Raw genomic sequence first — 19430 nt, 5'->3', positions numbered from 1 at the left:
TCACTGCAATCGATCGGTCCAGGGTTCGTTTCAATCGAGCCGAGACCACCTCATTCAAGCGATCTCGGAGCGATTACTTTGGCGCGGAACAGAGCGCGATTGCCCTGTTCACATATGCCAAACAAACCGCGCTAACTGGGCGAACGAGGCACGTTCCGAAACAAAAGTGCAGGTGTGAAAGCACCCTAAGTTTGCTGTAAATGTATAGCTTTTTTAATTAATTATTTTTTCATGGTTTTTACCTTTATTGGACAGGACAGTAGAAAGTATTGACGGGGAAGCATGGGATCGGCATAGGACCGCAAGGCGGGAAGCGAACTCGAGTCGCCGAGAGCACCGCAGTGCACATGTCGACACACTAACCACTACACCACTGGCCGTAAGGAATTTTAAAATGCGTTTTTCGCTCAAGTTCAAAAAATACTAATTTTTAAACTTGCAATGTCAAAAAAACATGCTGTGAATAATCTAGTGACGCGATTCTTCATGTCTGGCGTGGACCTAGCGTAAATGTTGGACTGTGTCATCGGCTGTGCTACTATGGAGGAGCGGAGCTAAAGATTTCTTTTAGGGCGTTTGCTCATTTCAGCCCTCTGATTGGTGGCCTTTCGGCACAGCATCATGGGTAATGTAGTTCTTCAGCACAAATTCAGCTGTTTGGGGTAGTCTACACACATACTGGTATGAGTTTTTCTCTTTTATGTAATAAACAAATTGTGTTCACAGTAGTGTTGTCATGATACTGGAATTCGGTACCAATCGATACAAAAATTTTAAAAACAACCATTTTCCGCTAACATTTGAGCGCGTTTTTAATCAGCGCCGATTAGCCATTGGCTGTGTCTGAAACCGCCTACTACTCAGTAGGTACGGCATTTGAATTTACACGTACTGTTCGGCCGTTACAAAAGTGTGTTCTATAAAGTATGAACGTGAAAAGTGTGACTAGAATTCGGACGTACTACATCCGCCATTTTGTCAGGGTCACGTGACATACCTGCATCAATTGCGTTGCTTCCATTCATGAATTTGCTCGCGGGGCATTATGGGATAGCGCAGCATGCATGGGATGCGCACCCCAGAATCTCGCTGGATGTAGTAAGTCATCCGGGTATTTCTCGCATACCGATTTTCCAATTCTATGAATTCATACATACTACTCAGCTCGCATACTGATTTTAGCGTACTATATAGTACGAAAGTGAGCGGTTTCCGACGCAGCCATTGTGTTTAGGTTCTCAACAAAAATGACTGTGATTGGCTGTGAAGGTCATCAGTTCACCAAACTCACCGCTGTTTACTCAATGTAGCAACAGATACAGGAACACTGGAGCCTTTTATAGCCACGATTCATCAGCGGATCGCTCGTATGTCAGCTTATAGACAAAACAGCTGATCTTCGTGACTTTGAAACGCTCCAGTGTCCTATGGTATCTATGGTTACACTTAGTAAACAGCGGTGAATTCGGTAAACTGTTGACCTTCACGGAGAATCAGTCATTTCTGTAGAGCACCTGAACACAATAGCTAATCAGCGCCGATTAAGAACGCGCTCAAATGTTAGTGGAATATAGACGTTTTTAAAATTTTAGTACCGTTTGATATCGAATTCCAATTTCGTGACAACATTCGTCCACACGAAATTGCAAAAACACACTGGCGTCTGAAATTGTCACGTGTTTTTTTGTCTTGAAAAATTGAGAAAATCAACCCAAGTCTGACTGTTTTTAATGCGAATAAAAGTTTCAGAGGCAGTTTGTAAATGCAAATAACTCAACGTGTAGGTCATATTTATTTTTAAAGTGCAAACATTTCCGACTCAATACAGTTCACTGTGAAGTCAGCCAATCAGAAGCCTGAAAAAACGTTATTACTACCTGTGCTTCTTTTTTATTGTCGAATTACATTATTATTGGTTCTGGAAGAATATTAGCATACAAAGATAACGTAGAAAGTACATTTAAACGCACAAATACAGGTAAGCTTCCGCCAGACCTCATTGTGAAGCGATGCAGAATGCTTGTCGTAATCTTGTGGAATTCGCGTCAATTGGATTTTCCGCACAAGTTCCAGAAGGTTAACGAATCAAGTAAACGTGTAAAGAAAACAGCGAAAACAACGTAACAATTCAAAACAGCTACATGACGACACTCCACACTGGCAAGAGTTCGCTAAGTAATGTTTCAGAGTTATTAAGTGATGTTTCAGTGACCGATACAAACCACGTAGGGAAACGTCCGGTTATCAACAACATACGTGTGGACGGGGCCTTAACCATGTACTAAAAATTAAACTTATGTGAACATATGTGTGTTTACCAAAAGCAGACACAATCCATTAACAACCTCATAACAGTTAACACTTACAATTTAAACACTTTCCTATTGAGAAACAGTTGCACATTACAGCTCTAGCCAACATTTCTATCTTTAATTAACCACAAAAATACATTTTAAAAGAAGCATTTAAGACGCTGCAGCGGGAAAATACTCAAAACTGCCATGTTGTGTTCATGTAGCTCCCACTAATACTGCAGTGGTGTGTTTGAGGAGCTCAGGGACAGCGTGTAAATGAGCTGTGATGGGAATATGTGTGTTGTTTAAACAAATTAAACCCTCTTCAGTGCTGAACGCGGAACGCGCGCGGCCGCGGCCTCGCATTTGACACATTCACGCGCGCGCGCCTAAACACACACACAGAAGAACAGAGATAGAGAATGGTGTAAATGAAGTGTGTGTGTGTGAGAGAGAGTGTGTGCAGAATCTGCTGTGTGTCCTCCACTATCCCATCATTCTCTGTGGAGCAGCAGCAGCGCAGGCTGGGATACTCACCACCGCCAGCGGCCCAACATGCACTGCGGTGGACTCACGTGCACGCGGAGCCGCCGATCAGCAGAGCCGCCGCAGTGTGTCAAGTCCTCCAGCAGGGGGCGCGCGATGATTTGTATTCATTCATTTATTCACCTTTGGCTTAGTCCCTTTGTTCCTCAGGGGTCGCCACAGCGGAATGTACCGCCAACTATTCCAGCACGTTTTACGCAGCGGATGCCCTTAATAAATTGTTTTAATTAATTAATTCATTATATTAATAAATATTATAATATTAAATAATGTTATAGAATAAACTAAATTATTTTAATATATATTTATTGTATAATAAATATAACAATTATATATATATATATATATATATATATATATATATATATATATATATATATATATATATATATATATATATATTATTATTATTATTATTATTATAAATATATGAATTAATATATATATATATATATATATATATATATATATATATATATATATATATATATATATAAATATTATTATTATTATTATAAATATATGAATTAATTTTTATTAAGAAAAGTTTAGAAAACTAAACTAAACAGGGGCTTAAAATGTAAATGAAAACACAAATACACAAAATAGCACAAATCCAAGCACAGTGACCATAATAAATCAATAATAATCGCCAGTTATTAATATCATATTTTTGACATACATTAAAAGTTATTTTAGCTTTACAATTTTTGGATTTTTATTTTGTTTTAATAGACTTTAATAGATATATTTATGTTTAATTTTACAAATAAAATCAGATAAAAATGGCTAATTATTAGTGTATTTGCATTTATAAATACAACATTTTCCTAAAGTAAAATTGTAATTCATGACATAAAATCAGTTGTCTCCTTTGGTATATTCATAAAGGCCAAAAACAATATGTTTAAGGGAAAAACAATGTCTGGGTGAAGATTATTTGTGAAAACAACAACAGAAAACTGTGTTCAGGTCCAGAGTGTGCGCTGATATAAACACACAGTCATGTTGGTGTTGTTGTTTTAGGTTTATAAATATAACAACATTAAAAAGTCAGCATTTAAAGCGGATATGTTATTGAATACCAAATATTGATTTAAAAAATAGTGGTATTATTCAATGCTCTTTCTGCTTTCATTTTCTTCCTCGAAATCAACTTTTGGAAGTCACCTAAATACTAATAAACGGCAATAAATAATTACAAACATTTACATTTATTGTCAGGAAATTACAAACAATGATCGATAAATTAAAAACTGGTAATTGTTGCTAAATTGGATATGGTTGTGGCCGGAAGTTAACAAGAATCATTTTTATTATTTATTAAATTTCCCATTTATTGTATTTTATTTATTTATGTAGACTAAAAGAGAAAATAATGCACATTAATCTTGTCTCAGCTCTGCAAGTGCAATGGTACACACATACAGACATTATTTACATCTAACTATGTGTGTCTATACGTGAACTGCTAAAAACAATCAAAATAATGACCAAGTATATGTATTCTCCTGTTTGATCCTCACAGCGCCTCTGCTGGTCACAGAGAGCATTACAGCTGCTGATCCTCTTGGTGCGCCTCTGTGCTTTATAACCTGGAAGCGGAAGAATCGACCGATACTGGGACGTCACACGGGGTCACTTTCAGCAAGCAAATGTAAACCTTGTAGAATATAATTGAGCTGTACATATTAACTGTAATCAAAGATGCACCAAACATGTTTTAAATGGCTAATGTTAACGCTGGTATACACACACAAACACACTTGAAAATAGACATGCACAGCACTTTTATACTCACACACATATATATATATAAACCAACTAAAATATAAAAGTTATATATCACAAAATTATGTAAATAATTGGATTTAGAAAGGATGGATATATATATATATATATATATATATATATATATATATATATATATATATATATATATATATATATATATATATATATATATAATATTTAACTAACATTATTGGAGCCTTTATATGTTTTGGTTAATTGTTTATCCTGAGATTACAAATCTCTAGCAGTTTTCCTGCTAAAATAAAGGTTCCAATTAAAAATAGGTAAACAAAAATGTAAATGATGAAACACAAGCTTCATAATGTTTAGCTTTGTTGAACCTAATATTTTTTCTCTAAACAATCCCATAATTCATCAGTCACGCGCGCACACACACACACACACTGACAGCAGAGTTTACGAACAGCAGCTTTTGTTTACTGTGTAAATCCACATAAATCTCTGAATCATATTAGTAGATCACATTATGGTCTTCATCTGAATCGCAATATTTACAGTGATTAAACGCCAGAGAACAAAACAGCATCGGCTATGACGCTGCCTGATGATGTCACCACACCCAGTATTCTCCTATTGGCAGTTGGGGCGTGACATCATCGGCTGATGACAGACATATAAAGTGCTTTGATTGGCTGATCGGTGAATCTCCAGAGGGACGTCAGAATTTCAGCGTGACGACATATTCATGACGAAAAAACCCTTTCTGCGCATATTACCGTAACGCAAAGATTTTCATACTCATTACCGTAACGAGAAAAACACGCTTATTATTGGTGCAAAACTAAGTATTTCTAAATGATGCTGTAATACTGAAAAATGGTCTCCAAGTCAATACCGTACTCTAGAAAACTAATAATTCTCATCACTGTATTACACCACATTTGTCATCACTGTAATAAACAAACAAAAAACTTTATGAAAATATTCTCATTACCGCTACATAAACATTTACCACAATAAGGAAAATATTTTGGCCAAAATTATTCTTCTCATTACAGATCACAAAAAAATTATTTTTGTACTGATTACTGATTACCGTCATGAAGTATGTTCATTAACACTACACAAAATAAACGCATATACCATAAAATGGAAAACATTTGTAAATAAACATTCTTCTCATTACCGTAATGCACCAATATATTATTCTCATTACTATTGGGAAAATATTAGCATTAACGTTACACAAAATAAACATTTACTATAATATGGAAAATATTCTGAACTAAAATGATCATTCTCATTACCGTAATACACCAAAAAAAGTCAGTCATCAGAATCGTGTAAAAATTTGATTATTACGCTACACAAAATAAACATTTTCCAAAATGATTTTTCTCACCACCATAATGAAAAATAAATTATTGTAATTAGTCATGAAAATGTTTTCGTTAACACTACACAAAATAAACATTTACCATAAAATAGAAAATATTTATAACTTAACTTTTTCTTCTCATTACCGTTACGCACCAATATATTATTCTCATTATCTTTGTGAAACTATTATTTGTTACACTAAATAAACATTTACCATAAAATGGAAAATATTTATAACTAAAGGTATTCTTCTCATTACCGTAACACACCAATATATTATTCTCATTATCTTTGTGAAATATTATCATTAACGTTACGCTAAATAAACATTTACCATAATATGGAAAATATTTTAAACAAAATCCACTGTTTTCATTACAGCAATACAGCAAGAAATTATTGTTCTCATTACCGCTGCACAAAATAAACATTTACCATAATAGGAAAAATATTTGGGCCAAAATTATTTTTCTCATTACCGTAATACACAAAAAATATTATTCTGATTACCGTCATGAAAATATTTTCATTAACACTACACAAAATAAATGCATATACCATAAATTGGAAAATATTTGTAACTAAACTTATTCTTCTCATTACCGTGACGCACCAATATATTATTCTCATTATCATTGTGAAAACATTATCATTACTGTTACAAAAATAAACATTTACCATAATATGGAGAATATTTTGGCCTGAAACCACAGTTTTTATAACCGCAATACAGCAAAAAAACTATTATTCTCACCTCCGCTGCACAAAATAAACATTTACTATAAAATGGAAAATATTCTAAACTAAAATGATCATTCTCATTACTGTAATACAGCAAAAAAATTACCATTGTGGAAAAATAAGATCATTACGCTACACAAAATAAACATTTACGATAACATGGAAAATATTTTGGTCAAAATTATTTTCCTCATTACCATAATGAAAAATAAATTATTAGTCTGATTACCGTCATGAAAATATTTTCATGAACACAACACAAAATAAACGTATTTACCATAAAATGGAAATATTTTATAACTAAACGTATTCTTCTCATTACCGTAACGCACCAATATATTATTCTCATTATTTTTGTAAAAATATTATCATTACCATTACAGAAAATAAACATTTACCATAATATGGAAAATATTTTAAACAAAAACCACTGTTTTCATTACCACAATACAGCAAGAAATTATTATTTTCATTGCCGTCATGGAAAAATATTATCATTACCGCTACACAAAATAAACATTTACCATAACATAATTAAGTAAAATTACCCTTCTCGTTTAAGTGATACACCAAAAAACTATTCTCATTACTGCCATCAAAAAATGCCTATATGATGAAAAATTAACAAAAAAAACGTCACTGTAATACAGCGAAATAGTCTCCATATTGGTAAATACACACTCATTACCATCTTACAAAATAAATACAATTCTTGACTACAATTTAGAAACAACAAATCACAGAAAATCAGTTTATCATTGTAATCAAACGAAAATACTCTCATTAACCTAATATGAAACTCTTATATTAATATTTAATCAGTACAGCAAAATGTAAATGTTTTGCATTACGGTAATGAGAATGTTTTAGCAGTCTGTAACGAAAATGATTTCTTTTGCATCACAGTAGGACAAAATGAGCTTAATCGTCATGAACATCGCGTGAGACTGTACTAAAGTGTCTGTCTTTAAGCAAAATATCATTTCCACAACACCAGCTTTGGGCTGAAACACGACCGTTCCCGCGGCTCATCCAGACAGAAGACCAGCAAACATCACAGAAGCTCAACAGAAACAGAATTGTGTCCCCATGAAGAAAAAACCAAGGCCGATGTCATTTCCTGAACGCAGTCTGGACACCTGAGATCTGAATGTTCATTGGCACAGCAGTGTTTTTCCTCAAAGCACCGCACTGTCACACTGGACGTCCTGCGCTCCGGACGGAGAAAGCTCCATTAGCCAGAACTGCGAGTCGGCGAACACTGAAGGAGAAACACACGCCGGAAATGAGCTCGAATTTACTTTTCCACAATAACTGTATAGTTGAAGTCAGAATAATTCACCCTCCAGTAAAGTTTATTTCCCAGATGATGTTGAACAGATTCAGGAGTTGTTCACAGTGTTTCCTCTAATGTTTGTTCTTCTGGAGAAAGTCTGATGTGTTTTATTTGGGCTAGAATAAAAGCAGTTTTTAACTGTTTTAAAGTCATGTTAAGGTCAATATTATTCACCCCTTCAGCAATATTAGTGTTGGATTTTCTCCAGAACAAACCACTGTTATACAATGACTTGCCTAATTACCCTAACTTTACCCTAATTACCCTAGTGAAGCCTTTACATGTTACTGTAAGCTGAACACTAGTGTCTTGAAGAATATCTAGTCTAATATTATGTGCTGTCATCATGGAGAAGAGGAAATAAATCAGTGATTAGAGATGAGTTATTAACACTGTTATGATTAGAAATGTGTTGGAGAAATCTGCTCTCTGTCCAAGAGAAGTATTGGAAAAATAAACAGGAGGGAGGATAAATCTGACTTTGACTGTATATAGCAAGAAAACTAAGTTTGCTAATACGCTACAGCAGCATTACCCATGTCCCCGGGCTCCAGCCTCAGACTGAAGGATCTGCAGTGTTTTCGGCATCTCTGCACTGGAAGCAGACGAACATCTGGAGATCCGTCAGCGACCACCATCCAGCCCAACACCTGCACTCTCTACAGCAGCAGAACACACACACACACACACACACACACACACACACACACACACACACACACACACACTGTGCATTAGCATTACCATCGCTCTCATTCACTAATAACTGCACACATTTCGACTGCATACTTTCGAGTTTGTTCTTACAGTCAGTCTAGTGATGGGAAGTTCGGATCATTGAGATAAACAAAAGCCCGAGCGGGTATAATGAAGGAATCACGCCTCAAGGTTGGAGGTGTTGTGTGTTCAGAGATGCTCTTCTGCAGAGCTCGGTTGTAACGAGTGCTTATTTGAGTTACTGTTGCCTTTCTATCAGCTGGAACCAGTCTGGCCATTCTCCTCTGACCTCATCAACAAGGCATTTGCGCCCACAGAACTGCCGCTCACTGGATATTTCCTCTTTGTCGGAGCATTCTCTGTAAAGCCTAGAGATGGTTGTGCGTGAAAATCCCAGTAGATCAGCAGTTTCTGAAATACTCAGAGCAGCCCGTCTGGCAGCAACAACCATGCCACGTTCAAAGTCTCCTAAATCCCCTTTCTTCCCCATTCTGATGCTCACTGTGATCATGTCTACATGCCTAAATTCTCACTGCTGCCATGTGATTGGCTGATAAGACATTTGCATTGACTAGCAGTTGGACAGGTGTACCTAATAAAGTGGCCAATCTTTTTTCAAGTCATTTAGTTCAATTTGCCAAAATATCATTAGTGCGTCACGAGTTGCTTCCAAACCCATCTACAGCTAGCCCAAACACTGATCACACAAGTCAGAACCAGAGTGCTGTAGGACAGAGAGAGTAATCCTCATTGTTTAGCTGGACTTCTGTCTGTGACTAGCTCAGCTGACAGGTCTGCAGGCGTGAGTTGTTCCTTCACGTACCATACAAGCTTAACCAGTGCACAGAATCCGAGCGCATATTTCACATTTCGACTCGGATATTTTGCATATTTCACATTTCGAGTGATTGCTTCATCATGTTCAGCTTGTGAACAGACGACCGGCTCAAACTGAACCCTCGAGAGATCAACAGCTCGGACTGGCTTCTGCTTTTCACATGACTCATAAACTGAACCTAGCCGAACTCAAACCAGTGACCTTCTTGCTGTGGGGCCACTGGGTGCGTGACTGTGTCAGGTTGCTTTTCTGTGTGGAGTTTGCATGTGCTCCCCGTGTTGGCGTGGGTTTCCTCCGGTTTCCCCCACAGTCCAAACACATGCGCTATAGGGGAATTAGCCCAGACCCCTTCCCCTTAACACTCTGTTTCAAGGGCCAAGGAGAAGGGGTTGGGGAATAGAACTGTGAATGGTATAATGTATCAGGTGTAATACTGACGGAGGGCTGTGGGCGTCTGCTGCTCAGTCTGCAGCGCTGCAGTGTGGAGCTCCAGATCTCCAGCAGGGGGCAGCGCTCCGACTCCGGGAACAACCACTGAAGAACTGACTCTCTGGGCCTGGAGGACACACTCCTTATGGAGGAACACACACACACACACACACACAGAGAGAGAGAAGAGTCAACAACTGTGTTTGCATGTCCAAAAATTGAATACTGCACAAAATATGAGCAAATAAAGGCGCGGTTTCATCCAATCAGAAGCAAAAGAGAAGAAAATGAACACTTTCATCTAAACTTGCGGCCAATATCAGACAGGAATAAAAATGTAGCTTTGTGTGTGTGTGTGTGTGTGTGTGTGTGTGTGTACAACTGATGTTTACCACAGCAGAGTGAAGTTTGCAGGAGTCTGAGAGACGGAGGAGAACTGATCCATCTGAGACACACGGAGAGAGAGAGCCGCTCCACCCTGAACACACACACACACACACACACACACACACACATCATGTAATGTCAATATTTGTGTGTGTGACACATCATGTGCATAACATCATCAGTGTGACACAGATATTACAGATGAATTATGAAGACGCTGCAGATGTCCTCACTTCTCAATCAGAGTCAGAAGCTGCAGTCTCCGGAGAGTGTTCAGGGCTGGTTTATGCTTCTGCCTCGTGTGTGTGTGTGTGTGTGTGTGTGTGTGTGTGTGTGTGTGTGTGTGTGTTGCTCTGCAATACACTCCTGAAACAGTAGCTGGCAGTTCGGTTTCTCTGTGTCGAGTTCTTCAAAGGTGTTTTGTTTACTCCAGAAATCCCTGTAATGCTAGTTTATTCTACAGGTACAGCGTGCACTCGTCACAGCTAGACATCAGCCTTGAGGTGTGGGCTTGGGTTTGCACAGAATAAAAACAACTGAAACCTATGGAATGTCTCCACAATTCACAAAAACAAACCTCGGTGTGTGTGTGTGTATGTGTGCCTTAAGCAGCAGTGGGTGTGTATATGTACTGGTTTTGTTGGTTTACAAGGACAGAAATGTTTCTCAATGGCATTGGTATGACCTATTAAAACACTGAGGTGGTTTACGAGGACATATGTTGTGTCCTGGTAATTCAAAACTCTACAAGATGATGTTTAACAAGCTCTTTTCATCATTCAGAATCTGCCGCAGGTGTGTGTGTGTGTGTGCGCTGTTAGGGATGGTTTAGCAGGAGGGCTATAGTTTTACTGTATAAAACCATTGACTAAAGGTTTGGACGTAGTATCCGTGACGTCACCCATCGGTTTTTGAAGAAGGTACAAGTAGGCGTGGCCAATCGTCACCATTTTGTTTGCGCGTCATCGCACCTACAAGGGGATACCAAACAAGGGCAAAGGAGTTACAGACGCCTGCTAGCATTTAGATTAGACAGGCTTTTCTTTAGGAGAACGCTGAATACTCAATTAAGTGCCATATCATCTGATAATTGTAGGAAATAATCCCAAAAGGCGACTGACTGTGTAAAGCCACATAAAACAACACAAAAATACGATGTATATGCCGAGTTCAGCAGCTAATCAGCCGGAATCCGCTGAGATGACGAGACAGCGAGCTGCGAGACCTAGCTGTCACTCAAGTGGCCACGCCCTTAATTATGCAGACTTGATAGTTACTTCCGTATTAGCTTCACAAGGGAGAGCGGGAGGGTGATGCTTGTATAAAATACATTACACCATCGGAGAATCCTCATAAACCACCAATACCTATGTGTGTGTGTGTGTGTACCTTCAGCAGCAGTAGTTGTGTGTGTGTGTGTTCTCCTGCAGATGTCCTCAGCTGGTCTGTGAGCTCCAGTATATCGGTCACGTCTGCGCAGGCGGAGCAGTTCAGATCCATCGACTGCAGACTGCTGGATGCCCACCACTCATGAAAACCTGCAGCGCACACACACAGAAACAAGTTCAGGTAGTCATACAACTGGAGTGAATGTGTTAGCTAATGTGTGAAATACACAATATATACATATATATATATATGTGTGTGTGTGTGGATGTCACGGTGGCACAGTGGGTAGCATGATCGCCTCACAGCAAGATCGCTGGTTCGCAACCACAGCTCAGGTAAAGCATGCATTAGTATTGACTTTTTTTTATTATATTGCGACCTTAAAATGAAAGTATATCTTATAAACTTTAAAAGCTGTTCAGCAATTCTCCACTAGGGGGCGATCTAAACGAACCCGCATGACTGACGTAGACTTTATGGTACTTCTCAAATCACACCCCAGTGAAGAAACATTCAATTTTCCACCAATTTTGTGCCAATGAACGAATCACTCCCTGAGAAGACTCATCATTCCTGAGTCACATTGAAGATTCGTTCAAAATAAATCAACCATTCAAGAAGGACCCATCACTGTGTGTGTGTGTGAGTCTCACCGTGCAGGTTGTATTTCTCAGCGATGGGCAGCTCCAGCAGGCGAATGTGGCTCAGCGGAGAGGAATTGTTCAGTGTGGTGCCGCTCACCGAACCCATGAGCACCGGAGACTGAGGATACGTGAAGACCAGCACCGCCATCAGCACCACGCCCACCGCCACCACAAACTGACGAGCACAGGGACATTTTAAAGACACGTTCACTTCAAACACGGTAACTAGGACTACTAAAGTAGCAATACATATATCTGTGTCCACAATTAAAATATTGTTTATTTTATGATTTTCTTTCTGCATTACCATCTTGTGACCAGCAGGTGTCAGTGTATTTTTAACGCTATTTTAACGAGTTTTTTTGGAATTCATTGCTTTCTGAAATTCCTTTTGGCGCGCGTCGTTCATCACGTGACCCACCAGCCCCAATGATCTGTGTATATGTTGTATTTTGTTTGTTTTTGCCCTTTTCTGTAAATATAGACAAATGTTACGATGATATTGTGAAATATCTGATATGCCCATTCTCAAAAATGAGATAGAACATATATTGTTTGTCTTTTAAACTGGTTAAAAAAAGGTCGTATTATTATTATCGGAAGTATTTATATTATTTACTAAATTACTAGCTAGATGAGATACAGTTGAGGATACTCATGTCAATATAGCATCATTTTTAACGAATAATATTTTCGCAACACCTTGAGGGTTGGGTTTAGGGTTGAGGTAGGGGTAAACGCTAATAAAATACAATTAATGCATAATATAATAAATAATATAAATATTTATAAACTTCTGATCGCAGCTGTAATAATGATTATTATTATTGTCGTCTTCGTAGACATCTGCATGCATTTTACAAACCTTAAATGGTATTTGTTGCTTGTGGTTATGTGTATTGAAATGACTGAAACCTAAAATAAATGTTATTTGTTTGAAAGCTTGGATAAATCGTGATTTATGACAAGCGCTGAGCACCTCTTTCTGTGCCTGAGCGTGCCGTCAGATTTCAATTTGAGCAGTTGATGATGTGCGCTCGGGGCGTTCTTAACACACCGGTGTGATTGTTTGCATGGAAGTTTGAATATATTAAAAGGGGACGCGGTGCGAATGTCCGATCAACCACGCAAAACGCTCAACTTGCATCACTTTAATCGCGCAAATCATTCACACCGCCTCATTTGCACAAATTGCATCATTCGCACAAAACACGTCACTCGTGCGGTCTCATTCACACAAATTGCGTCATTCGTGTCATCTCACTCGCGTAAAACATGGCATTCGTGCTGCCTCATTCGCACAAATAGCATCATTTGTGCCACCTCATTCGCACAAAGTGCTTCATTCGCGTCACCTCATTCGCATAAAACACGTCATTTGCGCTGCCTCATTCGCACAAATAACATCATTTGTGCTACCTCATTCACACAAATTGTGTCATTCGTTCCACCTCATTTGCACAAATCGCGTCATTCCCGCCATCTTATTCGCACAAAACACTTCATTCATGCCACCTCATTCACACAAAATGCATCATTCACACTGCTTCTTTACGCATCATTTGCACAAAACGCATCATTCTCGCGGCCTCATCCACACAAATCGCACCATTTTTGCGGCCTCATTCGCAAAAATTGCATCATTCTTGCCACCTAGATGGGATACAGCTGAGGATACTCATGTCAATATAGCATCATTTCTGTGACACTGTACAACAAATAATATTTTTGCAACACCGTGAGGGTTGGGTTTAGGGTTGAGGTAGGGGTAGATGCTAATAAAATACAATCATTGCATAATTTAATAAATAATAAAAATACTTATTAACTTTTGATTGATCGCAGCTGTAATGTAATAATTATTATTGCCGTCTTCGTAGACATTGCGTGTATTGTACAAACCTTAAATGGTATTTTTAGCTTTTGGTTACGTTTATTGAAATGTCTGAAACTTAAAATAAATGTTATTACTTTGAAAGCACGGATTGTGATCATTCGCACCGCCTCATGCGCAGAAATCGCATCATTCGCAACACCTTCATTCGCACAAAATGTATCATTCTCGCAACCTCATCCACAAAAATTGTGTAATTCGTGTCGCCTTATTCGCACAAATCCGTGGTAAGTTTATTCGCGCCTTTGTATTGACTTACACGTAAATCGCTAACACTTGACGCTTCATCCATGTCTGTGTGAACGCAGAATTAGACTTTCCCTTTGACTAGTGTGATTTAATGGCGCCATCTAGTGGCAGAGTGGATCTTCGGAACACACCACATTCTTCAGTTTTTACATGCATCAATTATTGCATAAAAATAAAGTCATGCAGTGACGCTCAAAACCTGCCGGAACTACTTTATCTGTGCGTGAAATAAGGGTACGCCTCATCAGCCAATCAGGATCAAGTGTTCAACAGCTCTATAGTGTAAATAATGCATATATTTATGTTTTATCTTCTGCTTTACCTTGACGGTGGCCCTGAGTATGGGGAACTGCGGCGGCTCCCTGCGCGGCTCGTTGGTCTCCAGCACCTGCTTGATGAACTTCTCGATCTCGCGCTCCGACATGCCATAGCGGTAGCCGGACTGACGGAGGATATCGATGCTCTCCGACAGCTTATCATAGATGCAGGGCTCACTGAGAGACGAGCCCATGGTCACCGTCCGTCTGTGTGTGTGTTTATGTGTGTGAGTGAGTTAGTGTGTGTAATTGAGTGTGTGTTTTTGAGTGAGTGTGTGTTCAGTGTGTTTGTGAGTGATTAAGTGCATGAAAATGAGTGTGTGTTATTAAGTGTGTTTATGAGTGAGTGTGTTAAGTGTGTGTTTATGAGTGAGTGTGTTAAGTGTGTGTTTATGAATGAGTGTGTTAAGTGTGTGTTTATTAAGTGTGTGTTTATGAATGAGTGTGTTAAGTGTGTGTTTATTAAGTGTGTGTTTATGAGTGAGTGTGTTAAGTGTGTGTTTATTAAGTGTGTGTTTATGAGTGAGTGTGTTAAGTGTGTGTTTATTAAGTGTGTGTTTATGAGTATGTTAAGTGTGTTTGTGAGTGTGTTAAGTGTGTGTTTATTAAGTGTGTGTTTATGAGTGAGTGTGTTAAGTGTGTGTTTATTAAGTGTGTGTTTATGAGTATGTTAAGTGTGTTTGTGAGTGTGTTAAGTGTGTGTTTATTAAGTGTGTGTTTATGAGTGAGTGTGTTAAGTGTGTGTTTATTAAGTGTGTGTTTATGAGTATGTTAAGTGTGTTTGTGAGTGTGTTAAGTGTGTGTTTATTAAGTGTGTGTTTATGAGTGAGTGTGTTAAGTGTGTGTTTATTAAGTGTGTGTTTATGAGTATGTTAAGTGTGTTTGTGAGTGTGTTAAGTGTGTGTTTATTAAGTGTGTGTTTATGAGTGAGTGTGTTAAGTGTGTGTTTATGAGTGAGTGTGTTAAGTGTGTGTTTATTAAGTGTGTGTTTATGAGTGAGTGTGTTAAGTGTGTGTTTATTAAGTGTGTGTTTATGAGTGAGTGTGTTAAGTGTGTGTTTATTAAGTGTGTGTTTATGAGTATGTTAAGTGTGTTTGTGAGTGTGTTAAGTGTGTGTTTATTAAGTGTGTGTTTATGAGTGAGTGTGTTAAGTGTGTGTTTATGAGTGAGTGTGTTAAGTGTGTGTTTATTAAGTGTGTGTTTATGAATGAGTGTGTTAAGTGTGTGTTTATTAAGTGTGTGTTTATGAGTGAGTGTGTTAAGTGTGTGTTTATTAAGTGTGTGTTTATGAGTATGTTAAGTGTGTTTGTGAGTATGTTAAGTGTGTGTTTGTGAGTGTGTTAAGTGTGTGTTTATTAAGTGTGTGTTTATGAATGAGTGTGTTAAGTGTGTGTTTATTACGTGTGTGTTTATGAGTGAGTGTGTTAAGTGTGTGTTTATTAAGTATGTGTTTATGAGTGAGTGTATTAAGTGTGTGTGTTTATGAGTGAGTGTGTTAAGTGTGTGTTTATGAGTGAGTGTGTTAAGTGTGTGTTTATGAGTGAGTGTGTTAAGTGTGTGTTTATGAGTGAGTGTGTTGGGTGTGTGTTTATTAAGTGTGTGTTTATGAGTGAGTGTGTTAAGTGTGTGTTTATTAAGTGTGTGTTTATGAATGAGTGTGTTAAGTGTGTGTTTATTAAGTGTGTGTTTATGAGTATGTTAAGTGTGTTTGTGAGTGTGTTAAGTGTGTGTTTATGAATGAGTGTGTTAAGTGTGCGTTTATTAAGTGTGTGTTTATGAGTATGTTAAGTGTGTTTGTGAGTGTGTTAAGTGTGTGTTTATTAAGTGTGTGTTTATGAGTGAGTATGTTAAGTGTGTGTTTGTGAGTGTGTTAAGTGTGTGTTTAAGTGTGTGTTTATGAGTGAGTGTGTTAAGTGTGTGTTTATGAGTGAGCGTTATTTAATGTGTGTATGTGTGTTACAGTGAGTGTTGTGGGTGAGTGTATGATTGTGTGCGTGTTATTGTGTCTGTATGTGTCTCAGTGTGTGTGTTTGTTTATTTGTTTGTGTGTGTGTGTGTAATTGAGTGTATGTCCGTAAATGTATGTTTGTATGTATGTATGTATGTGTGTGTGTGTGTGTGTGTATGTCTGTCAGTGAGCGAATGAGTGTGTTTTTTGTATGTGTGTTAGTTTGTTTATGTGTGTCTATGTATGTGTGTTTGTATTTGTGTCAGTGTGTATGTATGTGTGTGTGTCAGTGTGTGTATGAATGTATGTGTGTCAGTGTGTGTATGTATTTGTGTCAGTATGTATGTATGTATGTATGTATGTATGTGTGTGTGTCAGTGTGTGTGTGTATGAATGTATGTATGTCTGTGTATGTGTGTCACAGCTCCTTCATCATGTGTGTATATTGAGCTGAAGATCTGTGTGTTTCAGTCTGTATCTCTGAGCTGTGCTGTTCTTCTATCCCAGATCTCGGGAGAACGCGTTTGCCTTCATGACTGACTCTGATCTCTGAAAAACACGAACACACAATCACAACAACACTCAACACACACGCCAGTCTTCCTCATCCAGTCAGCTGACTAGCAGCGCGCGCTCAAACACTGCCAGACAGAGCCTTCATCATCCTCCATCCGCACAAACACTGCTGGAGAAACACGGAGAACGCACTCACCCTCGCCTCCTGTCGATTATTCGCGATTCCAGAATGATTTCCCGTCAGTTTTCGGAGTTATTGCACTCACGGGTTGACGCTAGCACTACCTGTGTCGCGCGCCTCGCTCATCTGCGCGTTCACGACTGCCGATTCGACGCGCTCTGTTTAATAATACAACTCAATAACGACATTATCGATCAATCTTAATGTAGGAGTTGATCAAATGAACATGGATGGAGTTTTGTACTGTGTTCATGCTAAGAGGTGTTCAGTTTTCTATGAATGAAAACAAACGAATGTGCGGTTATGAATGATCGAGTAGATGTTTAATTTTTAAGAACATTCAGAAAGCAACAAATCACCAATAATAAAACATCTTACTCAACTAGGAAGTCCAAATAGCAGCATCCACAAACAAAAGAAAGACAAAAATAGCTAAATAAATAGTAAAATACAACGCAATATAACACAAGGGTGTTCATCATCACAAATACCTTTAACAGACTGTATAGTTTAAGGGGGGTATTCAAAAAAACAGCATTTATGGATGAAATAATTTGCCAGTCACAGTATTGTTAACCAAAAATTATCAGAATTATGACAAAATATTTTACAGTTTTAAAATCAAGATTAGGTATTACACACTTTAATCTTTGAATTTTTAAAAAAAAATTGCATAAATAAAACATATAATAATAATAATATTAATAATTCCTTACATTTTCTAGAGGCTCAAATCGCTTTACACATTGGGGGGAATCTCCTCATCCACCACCATTGTGCAGCACCCACCTGTATGACGTGACGGCAGACATACTGCGCCAGACCTCACAATACACACCAGCTGATTGGTGGGGAGGAGAAAGAGTGATGAAGCCAGTTATGATATGGGGAGGGTAAAGCTGATTTATACTTCTGCGTCAAGCGCACGCATGTGCTACCGCGCTGACACATAGCCCTACGCTGTGGCCGTCGGCATCGCTGACGTGCACCTCTCAAAAAATTTAACTACACGTTGCAGAGACGCATAGCGCAAGCTCTGTGATTGGTCGGCTTTTTAGCGCTGACGAGTCTGGGCGGGACCGAAAGCCGCGCGAATGTCGTGAGCAATTGTTTACAAGTGTGGAGTCCCGTGAAGGAGCTCCGGATGGAAAGTTTTGTTTTGTGTTTACCTCATAGTTAAAGTTGTTGCACATCTGCCGGTTCCTGCCTCAAAATGAGCGAGTTTTTGAGTTAGCGTTTTGGAATTGTTAATGCAGACCAACAGAGACAGCGCGCAGAAGTGTAAATGCACAGCTACACGCGTTGAATGCGCTGTGGGTTACACCGGTCACTTGACGCAGAAGTATAAACCAGGCTTAATACTTCTGCGTCAAGTGACCGGTGTAACCAACGGCGCATTCAACGCGTGTAGCTGTGCATTTATACTGCTGCTGCTGTCTCTGTTGGTCTGCATTAACACTTCTGAAATGCTAGTTGGCAGTGAGGTGTAAATGTTCCTCTGTGTCGAGTTTCTTTGCCTGTTTTGTTCTTTTTGAACACTTCCGGGATATACAAAAGGCTCAAACTCGCTCATTTTGAGGCAGGAACCGGCAGATGTGCAACAACTTCAACTATGAGGTAAACACAAAACAAAACTTTCCATCCGGAGCTCCTTCACGGGACTCCACGCTTGTAAACAATCGCTCCATCGGGCTCGCACGGCTCTCGGTCCCGCCCAGACTCGTCAGCGCTACAAAGCCGACCAATCACAGAGCTTGGGCTACGCGTCGTTGCGACGTGTAGTTACATTTTTTGAGAGGTGCACGTCAGCGACGCCGGCGGCCATGGTGTAGGGCTATGCGTCAGCGCCGTAGCATACGCGTACGCTTG

The 19430-nt window shown here is 38.7% G+C and overlaps 2 protein-coding genes across 7 annotated transcripts in view; both read right to left on the bottom strand.

Moving 5' to 3' along the window:
* znf76 (zinc finger protein 76) overlaps positions 1-2861 on the bottom strand; it is a 16201-nt gene extending 13340 nt beyond the window's left edge. The window contains exon 1 of one of the 5 annotated variants that reach the window (XM_073936646.1): positions 1-2861. This exon is cut by the window's left edge and continues 142 nt beyond it. Coding sequence is in view for 1 of the 5 variants with exons in the window: in XM_009295759.3 (XP_009294034.1) it covers positions 243-284 (42 nt within the window). In the remaining 4 variants the exon portion in view is untranslated. 5 annotated transcript variants of the gene reach the window in all.
* Positions 2862-5050: 2189 nt separating this feature from the next.
* Positions 5051-17689, bottom strand: zgc:162255. 2 transcript variants are annotated; one of them, XM_068216214.2, is made up of 8 exons: positions 17577-17689; positions 14922-17413; positions 12466-12631; positions 11813-11961; positions 10429-10514; positions 10046-10178; positions 8588-8711; positions 5051-7977 (listed from the first exon to the last, which is right to left on the bottom strand). In XM_068216214.2, the coding sequence occupies exons 2-8, from the start codon at positions 15108-15110 to the stop codon at positions 7895-7897; spliced, it is 930 nt and encodes a 309-aa protein (XP_068072315.1). In that variant the 5' UTR covers positions 15111-17413; positions 17577-17689; the 3' UTR covers positions 5051-7894.
* Between the last annotated feature and the right edge of the window lie 1741 nt (positions 17690-19430).

The sequence above is a fragment of the Danio rerio genome, chromosome 22 (assembly GCF_049306965.1).
Source record: "Danio rerio strain Tuebingen ecotype United States chromosome 22, GRCz12tu, whole genome shotgun sequence".
In the NCBI taxonomy this organism is placed as follows: domain Eukaryota; kingdom Metazoa; phylum Chordata; class Actinopteri; order Cypriniformes; family Danionidae; genus Danio; species Danio rerio.
Note: the sequence above shows the minus strand (reverse complement) of the source record. Positions and strands in the feature narration are given on the sequence as shown.

Coding starts and splice junctions, on each gene's coding strand:
- zgc:162255 (XM_068216214.2), bottom strand. CDS start 15,110: ATGGGCTCGTCTCTCAGTGAGCCCTGCATCTATGATAAGCTGTCGGAG. Junction 11,962..12,465: donor TGAGAAATACAACCTGCACG/GTGAGACTCACA, acceptor TGTGCGCTGCAG/GTTTTCATGAGTGGTGGGCA. Junction 7,978..8,587: donor GCTGGAGCCCGGGGACATGG/GTAATGCTGCTG, acceptor TTTCTCCTTCAG/TGTTCGCCGACTCGCAGTTC.